The sequence below is a fragment of the Caretta caretta genome, chromosome 4 (assembly GCF_965140235.1).
Source record: "Caretta caretta isolate rCarCar2 chromosome 4, rCarCar1.hap1, whole genome shotgun sequence".
Taxonomy (NCBI): domain Eukaryota; kingdom Metazoa; phylum Chordata; order Testudines; family Cheloniidae; genus Caretta; species Caretta caretta.
Genome location: NC_134209.1, coordinates 126,421,968 through 126,440,607, shown reverse-complemented (window position 1 = coordinate 126,440,607; position 18,640 = coordinate 126,421,968). Strand labels below are relative to the sequence as shown.

At 38.7% G+C, this 18,640-nt stretch overlaps 1 protein-coding gene across 3 annotated transcripts in view; it reads right to left on the bottom strand.

Moving 5' to 3' along the window:
• SLC2A9 (solute carrier family 2 member 9) overlaps window positions 1-18,640 on the bottom strand; it is a 222,614-nt gene that overhangs the window by 72,246 nt on the left and 131,728 nt on the right. For all 3 annotated transcript variants that reach the window (XM_048848860.2, XM_075128030.1, XM_048848861.2), the window contains 2 exons: window positions 11,414-11,515; window positions 7,436-7,511 (listed from right to left, as the gene is read on the bottom strand). In XM_048848860.2, coding sequence (XP_048704817.1) covers window positions 7,436-7,511; window positions 11,414-11,515 — 178 coding nt within the window. The remainder of the gene's footprint in view (window positions 1-7,435; window positions 7,512-11,413; window positions 11,516-18,640) is intronic.

The following is an 18,640-nucleotide window of genomic DNA, read 5'->3' as shown; positions in this document are numbered from 1 at the left end:
AGTCTGTTATTTTTGAAAGGATATTTTTCTGTTTTAAGTTCACAAACTACTGTTGAACTCCAGCCTGTGGTCATTTAGAACCTAAACGAACTTTTTGATAGACCACCACTGGAAAACGTTAGGAAATACTGTGACACTGCACCCCATATTCTTCATAGTGATATTATGATATTATAGCATAATTATGATGCATTTTATGCAAGTCGGCCATGTGAGGTGTCACTGGAAAAGTTATGATTTGTTGAATATGATTATCCTATTTGTATGCATGTATCATTTTTGTATCTGAAGTTATGAATATTGACTATGTATCTATATTTCAAATGTAGTTATACCTGGGTGTATAGCTGCAAGATGCTTTCAGTCTAGACTGGTGGGTGGGGAAGGGCCTATTCAGAGTAATAAGCCATTAGGGAAAACAATAGGCCTCAGGAGAAGCTTATCGTCCACCTTGTGAGCCTTCCTGAGAATGCTCCAGACAGCCTGTAAGTAATGGCTACTATGACTCTGCAAGGACATAGGACCAGACCATGTCTCTGGACTTCATCTTGGGATGTCAGTATTTTTCCACAAACTGATCTGGGAGCCAAGTTTTGAAACAAAGGGTTCCCACCATATGCTAAAGCTGTATAAGGCAGGGAGTGACATCATCTGGTGTTCTTCACTCTCCACACAAGAAGATTCCTGGAAACACCTGAGGAACAAAGACTGAACTGGTGGAAGTGCTGGACCCAGGCTAAAGGGATTTCTAGCCTGTGTCTGAAAGACCTGGGGATTCCAAGCTGTAAAGCCCGTGCAGCTTGTCCCTTAAGAATCTGCAGTCTGCTTGTATCATCAGCCAGGGTGAGAATTTGCTAATGCGTATCCTATCTTTCTAGTGTCTTAGACTTAGTTTGCATTTTTGTTTATTTACTAGGTAATCTTCTTTGATCTGTTTGCTATCACTTAAAATCTACCTTTTGTAGTTAATACATTTATTTTATATTTTAATCTACCAACAAGTAAATCTGGAGTGAAGTATGTGGGAATCTTAGCTCAGAGGGGCTGTTGCATATTCCTCTCCACATTTGGGGAGGGGGGGAAGGGACGACTCTATGAGCTTACGCTGTACAGTTCCCTGTGCAGCGCAAGACAGTATAATTTTGGGTTTATGCTCCAAAGAGGGTGCGGGCCTTGTCTTTAGCCTTTCTACTGTTGGTTCGTGCAGTGGCTAGTCAGAGGGTCTGCATGTAACTGCAGCTGGTTGTGTCCCTACCTGTGTGAATGCTGGTGGAAGTGTAAGACCAGGAGCATGTCTGCAGCTTGTCTCAGCAGCACAGTGTGAGAGGGAGCCTAGGCCGGTGGGACAGAAACTGGGCTCAGTGGTACCCCAGTTACAAGAGGCACCCCAGGGGATCCCATCACAAATACATTTTAGATTTTTATCTTTTTATTGTAAGCAGAAGGATATCAACAATCACCTACTCCTCAATATACCTGCAGTTAACATTACAGTTTCAATGCTCAGGATTTCTTCCTGGAACACATCTGCAATTGCATGCAGAAAAGGGGGAAAAAAACCTGAATGAAAGTGACAGCTGATTCTAACTGGCGAGGAGCAGATGGGACTCTGCCATATGCTTTTATGACAGACAGCACGCTACCTAGACAACTATCAAGAAATCATCAGATGTTTTAACAGGATAGAAAATACTATTAAATGGGAAGCCACACTGGCACTTTGAGACAATTAAAAATGTTAATTTCTACACATTGTGGGCTGGATCCTCAGCTGGAGTAAACTGGCATAGCTCCACTGAAGTCAATGAAACTATGCTGGATTTAGTTATCACAATCATCTTCCTATTTGCATAATCAATCAATTATATGCACCGTTTCCTTTCAGCAGGGTTGCATAGATAACTGAAAAAAGAATTTGATCCAGACTGTATTAGTCAATAACATATCAGAGTAGTGAATTTAAGTTCATATACAGTTACTGCTATATATTATTAGTTTTACCCACAAAGATCCAAAAGTAGAGATTCCCCTTACAATTCTAAGTTAAGAAGTCACAACTACGAACTACTGGATTTTGATGTTGAAGTAGCCATTTGACCAGTGGCTAGTAACTAATTAGGGGCCTGATCCTTTAATTCTTTACTCACATGAGTAGTACCACTGGAGCCAATGGGCGTACTCATATAGATTTATCAATTTAATTTATTATTAATGTAATAATAAATAATAGGTCTATTATTTATTCGTGAGAATAAGAGTTGCACGATTGGACTCTAGAATCTTTATGAACTTTTTGGAATTTCATGGGTAAAATTCTGCTTGCCTAACTCCCAGAAAAGTCCCACTGGGCCCCACAGTCAGAACACTCTAAGAAAACACCTGAGTTATGCATTATTGCTCAAGATCCTGCAAAACTGACTACATCTAGGTCTTAGCTTAATTATACTAATGTACTGTATGGCTTGTTCCTTCTGTCTTCATAGATCAATTAACTAATATGTGACTGATAGTTAGTTAGTTAACTTTTCCTGTCTGTAAGCCCCATCTCAACTCATTTAATAAGGTCCCGTTAGATGGACTAAAATTTAATCTAACCCAATTCACTGATTTTTTTTGTTCCACTGTAAACTAATTAGATGTCTTATCTGTTCATGTAAAATGAACTAAAGCAATTTGGCATGTAATTGTACATGAATAACCAACAACTGAAAAGGAAACACTGTCTCTCTCATTGGGGCAGGGACAAAGAGTGTGCAGGAGGCCGCTGTTGAATATTACCGGTGCAGGAACAGAATAATGGGATACTTCAACGCCTCGCACAGTGAGGTCCATAACTAGGGCTCCTAGGCACTATGGTAATATATATATGATAATAATATTAACTAATAGAATAACGACTATATGAAGTGTCATGCAACCGAAAGGTATTGCAAGTATAGTAGACTGAAATTATATTTGTGCGGGAATTACTATATAATACTTTCATCCTCTTAATAATTTTACTGGAGGGAATTACTCTTTCATTTTACTATTCATTTAAACATCTGCTGAGGCCTTATGGCAAACTTTGACAAACTTTCTATTAAGAAGTAATTCTCTATCCATCTCTTACTGTTGTCTTCACCTCCATTTTTTAAAGAGACACATGCATAAAGGCAGATCCTCTGTTTTCATGGAAAAAGAAAAGGAGTACTTTTGGCACCTTAGAGACTAACCAATTTATTTGAGCATAAGCTTTCGTGAGCTACAGCTGAGCTACATATAAAAGGGACACTAATGCAATATGAAAACCCAAGAAATTTGGGACTAGACCATTCAAGGCAAATAACACTGATTCGCTTCCAAATATTCATTATGGGGAAAATCCTGACCGGGCTGGTACTACAAGGTGAAAATAGCCACTTTCAGATGAGTCCATGCTTCAGAAATGCTGCCAGTCAGCACAGGGTTCCACTGGATGGGTCAGCGTTGATATGCAGTGCGGTCCCCTTTCCTGCTTTAAGCATCCTCCACTCCTACCTAGCGCCTAATGCTGCGGACTTTAGTATATGTGCTAACAGTCTAGGATTGGACAATCGACCCTAGCCACCAGACCACATGTGTGAACCATCTCTGTACGTTGGTCCCCCTATTTTAATACTTAAAACACTGTTGCTTACATGTGGAGAAGGAGCACTCTCTTGTGTGGTAGCACAACAGAGGACAGGAAGTTGCCCCATCTCTGGTTCTTTCATTATGCTGTTGGATCAAATAATTCAGGGCAATGTGACATATGATTCAGCAAATACAGTGTAGTATAACAGTGTCCTGCTGTTTAACTGCTCTAAGCTTTAAAAGATTAGTAGAAACTTCCTGCTTCCATGGTTAGATTACAAAAAACATGGCTGGCTCCATTTTAAAACAAAAATGCAAAGTGAAAACTCTTCAGGACTTGACTGTGCTACCCTCACGGCCACATAGTACCTTCCTCAGTGAGTAGTCCAGTTGATTTCTTCAGTGAGACTACTCACAGAGTTAGGTACCACTCAGTATATGGGTTGTACAATTAGGATATCTGTAGTTTTTTTTCCTGTTTAGGCATGCAGGTAAAGATTCAGCATCAGCCCCCACAAAATCATGTACAACCATCACTGAAGTTAATGGGAGTCTCATACACTTAAACCAGGGATGACTTTGGTAAACAGCAAGCAGTAGAGCTGGATTTGAACTATTAAGGGCTAAATTTTAACTTGGACTACACAGCCATGAAGGATAGTAAAGTGAGTTGGAACCTCCATTACACCTTTGCAAAGGCTACCCAGACCTTGAAACTGGGCAAGGAGAGAGAAAAGAATGAACTGCTACATGCTTGTTTACCACCTCACAGATTAAGAGAACGGGATCAGGAAATGAGTAGAACCTGGGCTCTATTTTCCAATACACTAGCCAGCATAGATATGCCAGACAAGGGGTGTCATAACTTACTGCTGGTACAAACTGGCAGCAAATTGTTAATTCCCACCACCCATGGACAAAGGGAAATCAGGAAGGGAATCAGCTATGACACAATTCCTCCTGCAGCTTATGTGCCAGCCTGTGCTCAGGCACACTCAAGCCTAAATTATGAGAACTGAAACCTCATTATTAGGATTGCAACTACATTTGTCCCTCTCAAAGTAGATCCGATAATTGCACTAAAAATTTCAAAGTTATGCCTCTGTCTTGTGACATGGACAGATGTGGATGTTGTACTTTTCAGTTACACTTTTTTTTAGGTTAACAATATGTATCTGATGAAGTGAGCTGTAGCTCACGAAAGCTTATGCTCAAATAAATTGGTTAGTCTCTAAGGTGCCACAAGTACTCCTTTTCTTTTTGTGAATACAGACTAACATGGCTGTTACTTTGAAACATTATAGAGAAAATATTTCACCCAAACAACAAATAGCTTATACACATGTCTAGCTTACCAGGTATCACCCAGCCTCCATATGGAGGCTCTGGATCAAGTGTGAAAATAACCTCCCTCCTCAGTCAGGGTGGTCACTTTAGATGGCTTTCAGTTCTTTATTTGCCTGGCCTCTTGAACCATGTCAAACCAGTATGTGTAATTTCCCCCCAGGGATGAAACTTCTTCAGACTTATTACTTGCCTTAGGGATGTGCATTAATTATTCCCTAGTGATTATAGTTCCTGAGGAAACATTTTAACACCCGTATTGAATCAGGAATACAATCCCTAGCTCATAAAGACATACACAAAATTTATAAGGTTGGAATATTCATAGATTATTGTATCATGTGCTGATAGCATCCATCACAGTCACCATATTTTCCCCAGCAATTAGAGTATTTGACTATATCGGAATGGTAGATGGGTTGGTTGTAAAGAAAACAAAGTGCCATGTTTTCTTCCTTTCAAAAAACAGAAACAGAAAACACAACATCAAGAAGAATGCTGCAATTTTAAAGATTTTCTATAGGAAGCAGTCTGTGATACTGAATAGACGTTCCAGTCTTGCATACTTATAGATGTACTGCCTCAATACGAGTGCAAAATGCATTAGAAAATCCTGTCAGGCAGCAATGAAGGGACAACAGCTAAGTGAACAAAAATATAATCTATCATAGGGAACAAAGGAAAAAAGAGGAAAAAAGAAAAGGAAAAAAAGTGGAGGATTTATTTTAAAAGGTTGAACTGTGATGTACATTTGAAGTTTTGAAAACTAGTGAATATCTTTTAGGGTTGGCCTAAATTACTCTGTAAATTTGTTTCTATGGGGCTTTTTGGAAGAAAAATAAGTAGAGGTTACAAGTGTTCATACTTACTTACTTACAGGAATTCAACTATTTTTGCAGATTTAAAAGGAGAATTGGCAAGAAGTTTAAAGTCACCACTTGATCTCTCAAGACTGGTTGAGAACCAGCTTTGATTTCAAAATGCTTTTTTTAAAAACCCAGCAATCTATTGCTGAGAATTTTGTTTTAAACATGAGGAACTTGGGCAGAACTGAAATTTGCCCTTACAAAAGCACAAGGGGGTTGCATGATGATTTGCATCACGGGTTTCAGTGCCAGGGTTAGGTGGGGGTAGAAAGAGCAGTCTTCAAGGGACTTCTACTCTCTACTGCTCCCGGGCTCCCACACAGATAGAGGGCAGGGCAGGAAATTTTCAGTTTTTTCAAGTTAGTGTGGCTCCATCCATATATCAGCCAGTGAAGTTCAGAGAGCATGGAAGGAGACTGGCATAGATTAGTGACACAGTCCCTCCCCCAGGAGCATTAGGAAACTAGGGAGGAACTTGTGAGTCAGAGTCATAGCTTCCTGGTCTTTTTCTGAGCTGTCATGGATATGTAACACCTCTCTCTCAGAGGGTAGAGAGGGGGGGTTTCAATATTACAGTTTAGTCCTATTTTATTAGAGGATCCCAAAACACAGGATGCTGCCTTTTCCAGCTGTCTTCCCAGTAGCAGTTAAATAATAAAACACCACCACAAAAGAGGCCTAAGTAAGTAATGATGATGATGACGACAACAATGATGCACAGGCAAGGAAACGAAACAAAAGAATCACGTTAAATTTCAGCTTCATTAAAAAGAAAGGAGAAAAAAATGTTGAAATGTTGAAAAAAATGGATGAAACCATGGCAGAAGTGATGGGGACAGAAATGTTGTTTTCGGATTTATAACAGAACATATATGAAGGAAAACCACAAAAGCAGTTCATTTCACCACACCCCACTCCCCTTTTTTGTGAAGAACAGTTTGTTACAGAATCTCTGGGAAAAACCCACACCTCCTTTTAGCAGCACATACTGTACATGAACTATGCTCTGGTTAAATTCCTCTTTCTGCACCTGCAAACATATGCTATCGAAATTAGTTACTTGCTAATTCACAAAGCCAGATTCTGTTCTCTGTTAAACTGATGTAATCCTGGAGTAACAATGTTCAAATCAATGGAGTTGTTCCAAAATTACACTGATGTAACTGGGTTCCAAATCTAGTTCATTATGTGTCAGTGTTTCTTAATACTTCTACTGAAACCCCTGCTCCAATGAGTCCTAGAGTTCATTGTAATAAAGACTGCAAACTAAGAATATACAGTATATAAAGTTGTATCTATTGCCATGAAGAAGCCTAATAATCCTGACAGAACCCGCACAGGTAAACTGAGAACAAGTGAGATGTCGTTATTGGCACACTATCAACATAGTGATCCAAAGGCATCAGATTCAAATTCATGAAGTCTATATAGAGTTGACATGCAATGGGGAACCCCAGAAGCATTATCAACAGGAGACTAACCTTTCTGATTATCTTCTTATACAAGGCACACACACACAAATCCCTGCCACACACATAGCAAAGTCTAATGTCATGTCACTTCAATGTGCATGTTTTAGTGTTTGGTGCATGGAGAAATGACATACAAGAACATGAAAAAAAATTACTTACCTGGGCCAATGCAAAATGATGCAATTATTGCAAGAATGCAAAATATACTGAGATAGGGGAGCCAGTATGCACGATTCTGGAAAAAACACAACAAAAAATAACCCACACTAGCATTACTTATGTCAAATGCCTAATAAGAGATCACATGGAATACAAAATATTCTTTACATTTTTTCCATAGATTAGGGTTTATGCCAAGAGTTAGTCTTAGAAATCAGTATTCCTGAAATATTTATTAGACAATTTGTATTAAAATTAAAATTTGGAATCTATACAGTGAAATGTCAAGAGGTCTGCTACATTGAAGAAGCCACAAATATTCAAAAAACTCATAACTTCTTATGCTGCAATTCAAGCCAAGCTGTGAAAGTTTCCTTGGGTTGCACAAACTCTTCTTAGTCACCTTCCCCAGATGTCTCTGCCATATTATTAAAGCCAGTATGGCAGATTTTTTAAATGACAAAGTTAATCTGTGTGAAGGATGGACTAAATACACGTCTCTCAATGGGACAGGGAGTTCTGTTCACCAGAAGCTGGGACTTGGTAACAGGGGAAGGATTGCTTGATGATTATCTGTTCTGTTCATTTCCTCTGAAGCACCTGGCAAAAGACAGGATACTAGGCTAGATGGATCTTTAGTCTTATCCAGTATGGCCTTTCATACGTACTAAGCTTAAAATAATATACATTGGGTGTGGTCAAACAGGTTGGGATATTCAGCCACATCCTGAAATTGTAGACAAACAACCTAATGGATCTGATTCTGCAGTAAAGGAAAGTTTTGTATGGAAAAGGACAGCCACAGGATCAGCCCATAGATCAGTGGTGGGAAACCTGCGGCCCGTGGGCTGCACACAGCCCATCAGGGCAAGCCGCTGGCAGGCCACCAGACCGTTTGTTTACATTTGCTTGGCCACTTGCAGCTCCCAGTGGCCAGGAACAGCGAACCGCGGCCACTGGGAGCTGCAGGCAGCCGTGCAAATGTAAACAAATGGTCTGGCGGCCTGCCAGTGGCTTGCCCTGATGGGCCGTAGGTTACCCACCACTGCCATAGATTGTAGATGGTTTTATAAGTCTTTGGGTATGTCTAAACTTCGAGCTGGAAGTGTCAATTCCAGCTCAAAGAGGCTTACATGCACTAGCTTTCATCAAGCTAATGTGGTAAAACAGAATGTAGCCTCAGCAACGTGAGCGGTGAGACAGTATAGGTGCCCAGGGTATATAACTAGCATCTTGCATGGGTATGTGCTCAGGGCAACTAGCTCCTTGTGCCATTGCAGCTACACTTTATTTTTAATGCTTTAGTTTAATCAGATCTAGTGCGGGTATGTCTCCCTGACCTGGAATTTACATTTCCAGCTTACAGTGTAGACACAGCCAGTGTATTCTTCCAAAGTTCCACACTTCTATTTCTATTACAGATTACGTGGTTTTGTGAGGAGTTCATTTTGTCTACAGAAAACTAAGTGAAGCAACAGCAATACAGGTAAAAAGTAATCAAAAGGAACTGACTAAGATTAAAAAGAAGAGCTTAAAGGAAGGCAACATTTGATTCAATAGGATCTCTCTAAATTATATGAGCTTTCCCTCTAGCTTCAAATACGGAGAGAGAATTCTACTGAATTGCCAGACCACAGTCCCTGATCTATGTAATGCTGAAAAATAAAAACTCCCGATTTCTTCCCACAGCCCTGTGGTCTCATCTTATTTCTCAGAAAATTTTGAATAGCAGGATGTTATAGTGAGGTTGCAAGTCTTTGTTATTTTTACAAAATATGAAGATATATTTACTTAGAGTATCTGAAGCATCATCATACCTATACTTGCCAATATAAATGACTGATGTACAGGTTCAAACAAAAAAGTACTATACTGGTTTGTTCCTTTTTAACTTGTTTATTCATTTATACACTAACTCTCAAAATATGATAATATGTGAAGGCTCTTCTTGGCATTAGTGTGAATTCATAAACTTATATATTTATCAGAGATGAGCTCATGTTGGATCCAAAATACAGATCTAAACTTGTTAGCCCCTTATACAGAGAGGACACAGGTGCAAATTCAGAACCAGATATAATTTTCCTCTGAGTTCAAGGCTGTTTGCATCCTGGGTTCTTGGTTCAGACTTATATCTAATACTTAATGCATAATGGACTAGATATTCAGCTAATGTAAACTGACGTCACTCCACTAAAATCTAACTCACAGTCAATGGAGCATCACTGATTTACAACAGCTGAAGATCTAGTCCAATTAGTTTAAACATGTCACATTATGTATCAAAGGGTTTGGAAACGCCTACTTTTCAGTCAGCTCATAACAAAACTTGCAGCCTTCTATCTTATGTGTCTTGTGGTTGTGCTAACAACCTTGGGTTTATGACCTCGTCTGTAAAGTACAGTTCTGTTGTTTCATACAGTTGACAATATGGTAAGTCCTATTCAGATAGTTCACAGATTCATAGAGTTTAAAGCCAGAAGGCACCATTAGATCATCTAGTCTGACCTCCTGTAGAACACAGGCCCTTAAATTTCACCCATTTACCCTTATGCTGAGCCCAATAACTTGTCTTCAGATAAAGCACATCTCCAGAAAGGAATCCAGTCTTTATCTGAAGACATCAAGAGATGAAGAATCCACTGCTTCCCATGGTACTTTATTCCACTGGTTAATCACCCTCACTAATAAAAATTTGAGCCTTATTTCCAATTTGAATTTGTCTGGCTTCAGTTTCCACTCACTAGCTCTTGTGATGGTTTTACTACGTTCCCATGCTACTCACATTGACTCTGAGGGTATGTCTACACTGCACAGTAAGGTATAATTATAGCCCCAGTGACCATACCTGTGCTAGCCATAAGCTAGCTAGTGCAGGTACGTTAGCGGTGAAGAAACAGGGGCATGGGAAAAGAACCCAAGTATGCACCCGGGGTCCCTGGCGGGATTTTACTGGGATAGGTAGCCTGCTCTGAAGCTTGTGTTGCCACATCGTCACTGCTACTATTACCTTCACTAGCTAGATTAAAGCAAGAGCAGGTATACCTACCCATAGTATAATTACACGTTGGTTTGCAATATAGACATACTGTCAGTGGCTCCCTTCGTATTAACTCAAGCAAAGAAATAGGATACTGCAGTAAGATAAATGGTGAGGCTCATTTTAGCTGCTGTTCCAAAGACAGAGAAATCTTGACTATAGCCAGCAGAAGAACAACTTGCTGAAAGATCACTAAAAGCAGGCTGTTCCAATCTATCAGAACTCTACTTTTCAGGCCCCAAGAACAAAAGAAAGCTGTACATGATATTGCATACAAACGGAGGACAAAAAAGGCAGACAAACTGATTTCCTTTCAGTGTTATAGTTTGTTTAATAACCTTCTTCCAATCATTTGACATAATCACTTGCGAAATAAATGCTAACCCTGCATCTCCATGCCAGGTGCTTCCTCCAACAAATAATGAATCTTCACCTTTTGAGTCCAAATAGCTGAACTGAACTTCAAAGCTACGGTCGCACTGGAATGTTTTCTCCCCCAGGAGCCTTCTGTTTGAATTTAACCTTTTTGCTTTTTCAAAAAAATCACCAGTAAACAGAAGGCACATAGAGAATGCAAGAAATTTCAAGACGATATATACTGTTTTACAGCAAAAGTATGAGGTGTTGAATGCAGTGTTTCTCAACCATGGGCAAAATTATCCTCTCCAATCTGCTTGCATGAAACTCTCACTTGGTAAGAAATGAATGAGACAATCTTTTAGATCACATTATGACTAACAGTCACACTCTGAAATAATTAAGTTTATAATTAAGCAGAAGACAGAACTTCAAATCTCCAATTCAAAATAGGCCATCATTTAAACTTAATCAAAAGTTGGAATGGTCCACAGAAGTAAGCTGAAGCCAAGAAGTACTATATACCGGACATTTAAAATAGAGAAATGAAAGAGAATAGTTACGTAATGAATATACTGTACCTGTAAAGTCAGGGATACTGAAAGTATCGTAAAGGAGATGACCATCAAACCAAAACCTCCGATAAGCAGAGGTCTACGTCCAAGTCGTTCAACAGCTAAACCCTGAATAAGAAGAAATGGTATTTTACTTTCTTGAAGAACCAGTAGAGCTTCGTTAATTAACAAAATTCTTATAGTGAAGTGATAGGTGCTACGTAAAAACCATAGATAGTAACAATTAACTTCATTTTGTTAATTCTCAGCTACAGTGTGTTCATAATTACAGTCAGATTACATCATTTGACGTCTTTTGGAAAACAGGTAATTGTAATATTCGGCATTGCTTATTAAAAATAGAGCAAATAAGTAATATTTGGTCGGGTTAAATTTTTTTCCCCTACAGAACCATAATGGGATTATACATGGAAGAATGTGAAACTTGTAATCGACTGTCTTAAAGTGCAATGGTGAAGGTTCAATTTCCATTAGTGCAGTGGATATCAAATCTCATTCAAACATGGCATAGATACACAGAAACCTGTGCATTTATGCACCTTTTCATTTATTTATGTTGACTACTTTGCAGACAAAGGAACTTAATTAAAAAAAATCACATAAAATCAGAGTATGTCTGCTAAAGAGGAATATAATAAAAAGAGCTCTAAAAAGGGTTAGTATAAAACAATTGATTTTCCTAGATTCATACGTAAATGAGTGAGATACATTTTAGACCAGACACATCAGAACATTCTCTAACATACTATTCCCACCAGTAATTACTAATTAAAATCGCTTTCTTATGAAGAAAGGGTAACATTACTTGAAATCTAAAAGGTATGTGTCAAATAACTGCTTCAGATGATTTTAAAAAGGTAGACTCAAATATTTATTTGCCAGGTAAATAGTTACCTTGGACGGAAAGCCTGAGTTCAAGCATCACCCATGCGAAAGGTGAAATGCAGAAATGAAATGAATTCTAAATTACATGGGCCTCCGTGGTGGTTTGCAGCCATGGAATTCCAGGAAAAGTTGTGTTATAGGCAGGCACGTGTCTGTAGATGTGGAGGGGGAGGACAACACTTGTGGAGTGGGTACTCTCTCCACAAATTTCAGCTCTGCTAGTTGTTATGGAAGAGGCATGGGGGTACGCAGCACTTAGTGAACTTAGTGGACCAAAGAAACCAACCCATGTAGATTTTATGGCCAGAAGGGACCACTATAATCACCTAGTCTGACCTCCACAACACAGGCCACAGAACTTCATTAGTAGTGGAGAGAATTATCCTTCCCTACTGCACAAGTAAACACACTCAAGCCCAGTAACTCTGGGTCAAAACAGAGGCACCCCATTGTAGAGGTAGTTGGAAAATTTTAGCCCAAGAGATTTTCCCAATCTCACAAAGAAAGTCCTTGGCAGAGCTTGGAACAGAAGACAGATCTCTGTGCTTCAACTAGTAGACCATGCCCTACGGACTTGATCCTGCATGGTGCTGAGCATGCTGGCCCTGATCTAGCAAAGCACATGCTTCACAATGGGACTACTCATGTGTTAGAAGTTAAACAGATGTGTAAGTGCTTTGCTGGACCTGTGCCAGAGCACTCAGCTCCTTGCATGATTGAGGTCTAGCTCCCTTATGCAGGGAAGTCCCCATAATACAGTCTGTGGTGACCAAACAGGAGAGAGTAAATTACCTTTATATAATTCTTTTTCCCCTCTGGGTAATTCTGATTGCAATAATCAAGTCATAGAATAAACACCAATGCCTGTAGCTAAACAGAACCTGCCAGAAAATTTCACAGAGGGAGTAAAAGAAATTTAAAAGGTAAAGAAATGTATTTCTTTGCTGAATGTCTCCCACAGAATGATAGGAATATGTTCTGAATGTCCCTGCCTGAGGGTGGCTAGGGGGAAGGTCTACCCTAGAAAGTTTTGCTGTTTTAATGATACAGACAATACCAGTGTACTGCTGACAGTATGAAAGTGCTTATACCAGTATAATTTATGCCACTTTGGAAACCAGCAGAAAATATGCTGGTAGAAAGCAGAGTTATACCAGCATAACTACCTCTACACTAGGGCTTTCAGCAGCACAGTTATGTTGGCAAAAAAAAAAAAAAATCACACCCCTAACTACACAGCTATACCAGTACAAACTTTTCAGAGTAGACCAGGGCTCAGTTTTCATTTCAGCTTTGCAGTTCATCACAATAAACCTAAATGTAAATCATTATTGCCTTAAAACTAGAACCCAGATGAACTTGTAGGAAGTAAGTCATTAACAGAAATAGAGAGAATGTTATAATTAATTAATTAAGTGGTTTATGGTGCAAGCAAAAAGACGTGTTATTCATTTGTAAGAGTGAGAACAGTGTTATCTTTCAAAACAGAATTCCTGTAGGATTCTTCTGTTAAACTGTCATACAAACCATGCACAGAGTTTGTCCCTCGGCATAAGGTGGTCATCTATAAACCACAATGGAAACTGGTGCAAAATAAGACACAAAGACAATTAAAAACTAGCTTCACATTTTCTATACCTCTTTTTCCTTGAAAGCATTTACAAATACTTCTCCTGCCATATATGTTAATCCTAGAGGTGTATTTTTATTTTCAAGTTAAATAAATGTCATGCTACTGTAGTTTCAGCTGTGGATTGTGCTTGGATATGGTCATGCTTCAGAAGTCATGCCTACAGTGCAAGTTATTTTGGATTCCAGCACTATTTTCATTCATTTTACTTTCACTTTGGATTGTTCTAGTTATTTTAAGTAACAAAATGAAGAGGTTTTTATTATTTTAAATAGCAAAAGAAACTGGTTTGGGCATCACCTAAGGATTCAAATTTTATATATATATATATACACACACATACATATACACACACACACACACACACATATATATATAAAAATAGGACTATAATGACATATGAATGACAAGTTACAATTTCATGCTACGTTTTAAACTTTTGTCCCCTTTTGAATCTAATAAGCCACTCTAAATAAAATTTGACCGTTCTAAAAACTTCCGATAGTTTCAGTGGCTGAGACTTGGATATATAAGGTGCTGAACACTTTTGTGAGATGTTGTGAGCCCTCAACTACCAGTAAAGAGCCAGTCTTGAAAACACTTATGCATATGGATAACCTTGTTCTGGTAGGACATTTGTTTATGGTTGTGAGAGATGAGAAACGTTGAATAGAGCTGGATGAAGACTGCGCTTTCTACAAGTTGTTGGTGATTGGATGCTTTGCAATGCATTTGACATAACTGGATTCCTTAATTTTCATATAGAGTTGGTGGTGGTTGTGAATGGGAAACCTTCTGTGTTACACAACATTGTGTTTTTGTACTGAAATAGAGAAAGGGTATGAATGTCATTGTGACACAAAGGAAACTAGGGGTATGAGCAAAGATTTCATACAAGGAGCAATCTGAGAAACAGCCAAGATCAGGTTGAAATTTATGGCTGTTACCTTAATAATACAGCAAACCCCAGGAAGGGGGGAAAGTTTAGACCATTTTGTGTATGTGTGTGTGTTTGCACATACCTACAGCACTACAAGCAGATTGGGAGTGCCACCAAAGCCTTACATCTTGTATAAAAGTTTAATATTCTCTTAACTAAGAAATCATTTGACTCTTTCCTACTATTTATTGGTTTTCAGTGGGGGTGTGTGTGGGGGGGAACAATGGAAAGGAAGCAAAACACAACTATACCAAAGCATTCTTTTCACAGTCAGGTATATGGTTTACCATGTTTTTTCATATTACATATTTGTTATTATTTCTATTTATAGAATGGTAATACTTCCTGAATTTCCCATTCCCCTTGTCTTATTGATCCCAATGCTCTACTGAAATTAAATAGAAAGCTAAAGAGAAAAGGTCTCAACAAATAAATAAAAAGAAAGTCATATGTTATTGAGCTTGTAATGAGTTATTACATGTTTCATTGGTAAAGAATGCTACAGTTAAGATAACATACAGACTTTGATTATAAGCCCCTCTTTTGACAGATAACTTGCTCAAAAGTTGTTAATTAGCAAAACCCACTTAGATGTTTTTGTTACTCAGTGTGAAAAATGTTTCTATCAGTTTTAAAGCATTTATGGTTCTGCATTCACCATTTATCCGTAATAGGAATATTTCTCAAACCAGTAAAAACTGGTAGAAATCTTTTTGTACCTTAAGCCACTGTATATGGCATAAAAGGAAATACTACACGTGTTCACCTATGGTTACAGAAAAAGTGCAGCTGCTTTCTATTACACTGGATTGTGCTACCTGCCAAATAGTACAAAATATAGCACTTCGTTGTGAGATCATGAGCACACACCCGGGAAGGAAGAGTTGTGGTGGTTTCTGTGATTAACATAACTCTGAAGTTCTTGACTTCTGTGCAATTAATAATGCAACCGTAAAATTACACTGATGTAACTTTTCTCAGGTAGCAATACAACTTCATATATCACCAGTCAACAAAGGAACTATGTTCTCTATCAACAGATCACACACAACTACCTTTTGACTGACAACTCCTTTGAATAAATACAGTGTTAAAAAACCAATCGCCAATCGCTTCCACTTGAGTCAACTGCAGAAACTGGTGTTAACATAATGAAATCAGAGCATATTCAAAAATTCTGGGCATGTTTATGTGGTGAAAATGATTATATAAGGAAGTGGAATTGCTAACAGGTCCCAATTCTGTAGTTCTTACGGTAGGTTCCTGAATACTTCATTTCAAATTTTCCCCAACCCTCAAGTTTTGTTAAGAAAAACTCCCAATTTTACTCTCTTAATATCTTAAGACCTGCTATTAAATATGCTCTACTACTTTTCAATATTATAATTATTATTTATATTACTTTTTTCTCCTGACAGGCTTCTGACTGACTCTGTCCTGAATAAAGAAAAGGAGTATTTGTGGCACCTTAGAGACTAACCAATTTATTTGAGCATAAGCTTTCGTGAGCTACAGCTCACTTCATCGGATGCGCATCCGATGAAGTGAGCTGTAGCTAACGAAAGCTTATGCTCAAATAAATTGGTTAGTCTCTAAGGTGCCACAAGTACTCCTTTTCTTTTTGCAAATACAGACTAACACGGCTGTTACTCTGAAACCTGTCCTGAATAAGAGCTTCTCTTTAGACTCAGACTCATGTGATTAACGTGACTTGCCACTTCTGTGCTATTTCCATTTTAAGCAGTAGGATTAAGTAGATCATCAAATCTCATGTCTATTCATCATTCAGGGTACAGTCACTTGCATCCAAGAAAAGAGTAATAGACAATCCAGAGAGGTGGATTTATAGTTTTACTTGTAGCCCCTTTATTCACAGCACAGTCATTTCTCCTAGAACATGAACCATGCTGTTGCAAAAAGAAACAAAGAATCAGGTACCTAAATATGGATTTAGAAGTTTAGCCTGAGGCACCCAGTTTGGGCACATCACACTTTAATAAATATATGTCCTGCTTGGCTCTTGCATCAACTTGGGTGGGTACCTTCTTATGCCCTCATAGAACAACCTGTTGAGCATTTCCTTCATTCAGGGGACTGTCAGCAACTGATGGCATTGGTCTATAGGTTCAGTCTGATCAATCAAAAGGCCCTCAGTAAGGGAACACCTCCTGAAGGAGGTCCATTGGATTCCCTTTGTTGGATATCTTTTAGGCATGCTGAAGCCCCCATCTGTTTCAGCTGCTCTATCTTTGAGGTTTTGGGGACCTCTCTCTGACTTTCTGACCCTGAATATAAGAACTATTTGTAATGGTAAATGGAGGATGATTCAAGGAAGACTCTGGAGACCTGAATTCTATTCCTGGCTCTGATACTGACGGACCGTGTGGCCTGGGGGAAGTTGTTTAACCTCTCTTTGTCTCAGTTTCACCATCTGAGAAACTGGGATAATGCTGCTTCTCTCCTGTGAGATCTGCAGATGAAAAACACTGCGTAAGAGCTAAGTATTATTATAGTACCCCCTTCCTCTCATCCCATTAAACTATAGTTTTGGCAAGTGACCCCTTTTGGTGATGAGGTAGCTGGAGGAAATGCTGGGTTTTGCCTTGCACCAGATTACTTTCCTAGGTTCTGTCTACACTGCACACCTTACAACCGTGCGGCTGTGTTGCTGCAGCTGTGCCGTTGTAAGGGGCACTGTGTGGTTGCACTTCAGCGCTGGGAGAGAGCTCTCCTGGCGACAAAATAAAACTACCTCCAGCGAGGAGAAGTAGCTTCATTGACGGGAGCACACTCCTACCGATGAAGCGCTGTCCACACCAGCGGTTTTTGCTGCTAAAAGTTTTATCGTTCAGGGGGGTGTTTTTTCATACCCCTGAGTGACAAAAGTTTTAGCGACGAAAGTGCCACTGTAGACAGAGCCTTAGTTAAACTAGAACTTGAACTGGTTGGTTCTTTGTGGTAGATTTCAGTGCTTCTCACAGCCCAGACTACCCTCATTCACATTGAGTAGTATCTCAATCCAGAAATAGTCACATTGACCTCAATATACATGTGGATTAAGGTACTACTAAGGGTGAGTTTGGTGATCATAATTTGGCCCTACATTATTGAGTCCAGATTCCCCATGTAGTAAAAGACAACCACTACACACACACATACACATAAAGGAATGTCTAATGCTCTTGAAAATTTTCTGGGACAGTAGCTATTTTCCACTACTATAGCATTGCTAGATTTTACATTTGTATGTGGTGTGACACTAGTCTAAGTATCTTTCAGCTCACAAATTTGCTTCATAAGGATCACAGACAGTTGCATTCAAAAACTGCAAAATGAAGATGAGCTCATGAATACAGATTAATTAGTGAATCATTCTTTATGACCAGAAGAATAAAGTGCTTTACACACTGAATAAATCATTGAGTATTCTTTGGCTACCACTTACCACACATATTTGGGAGACCTTTCATAGGTTTAAGTGAAACACATTAAAAATTTAATCATCTAAAAATTCATGCTATTGAAATGTTATGCGGTCTAAACAAATTAGCATGGCAGTCAATTTAGAAAACCAAATGTTTGCTCGCATGGGCAATTATTTATAGCTGGATAAAATGATAGATGATGTTCTGGATAAACATTGCTCTTGGATAAAATTAACAGTTTTTTGTTCCATGGTTAATTTTATTAAGGGGAAAATGCTGTTTTAAAAGGCTGTAAATCTTTTTATAAGCACTCTATGGGGGGAAAAAGGCAATAGAGAATATTTTTAGCGAAC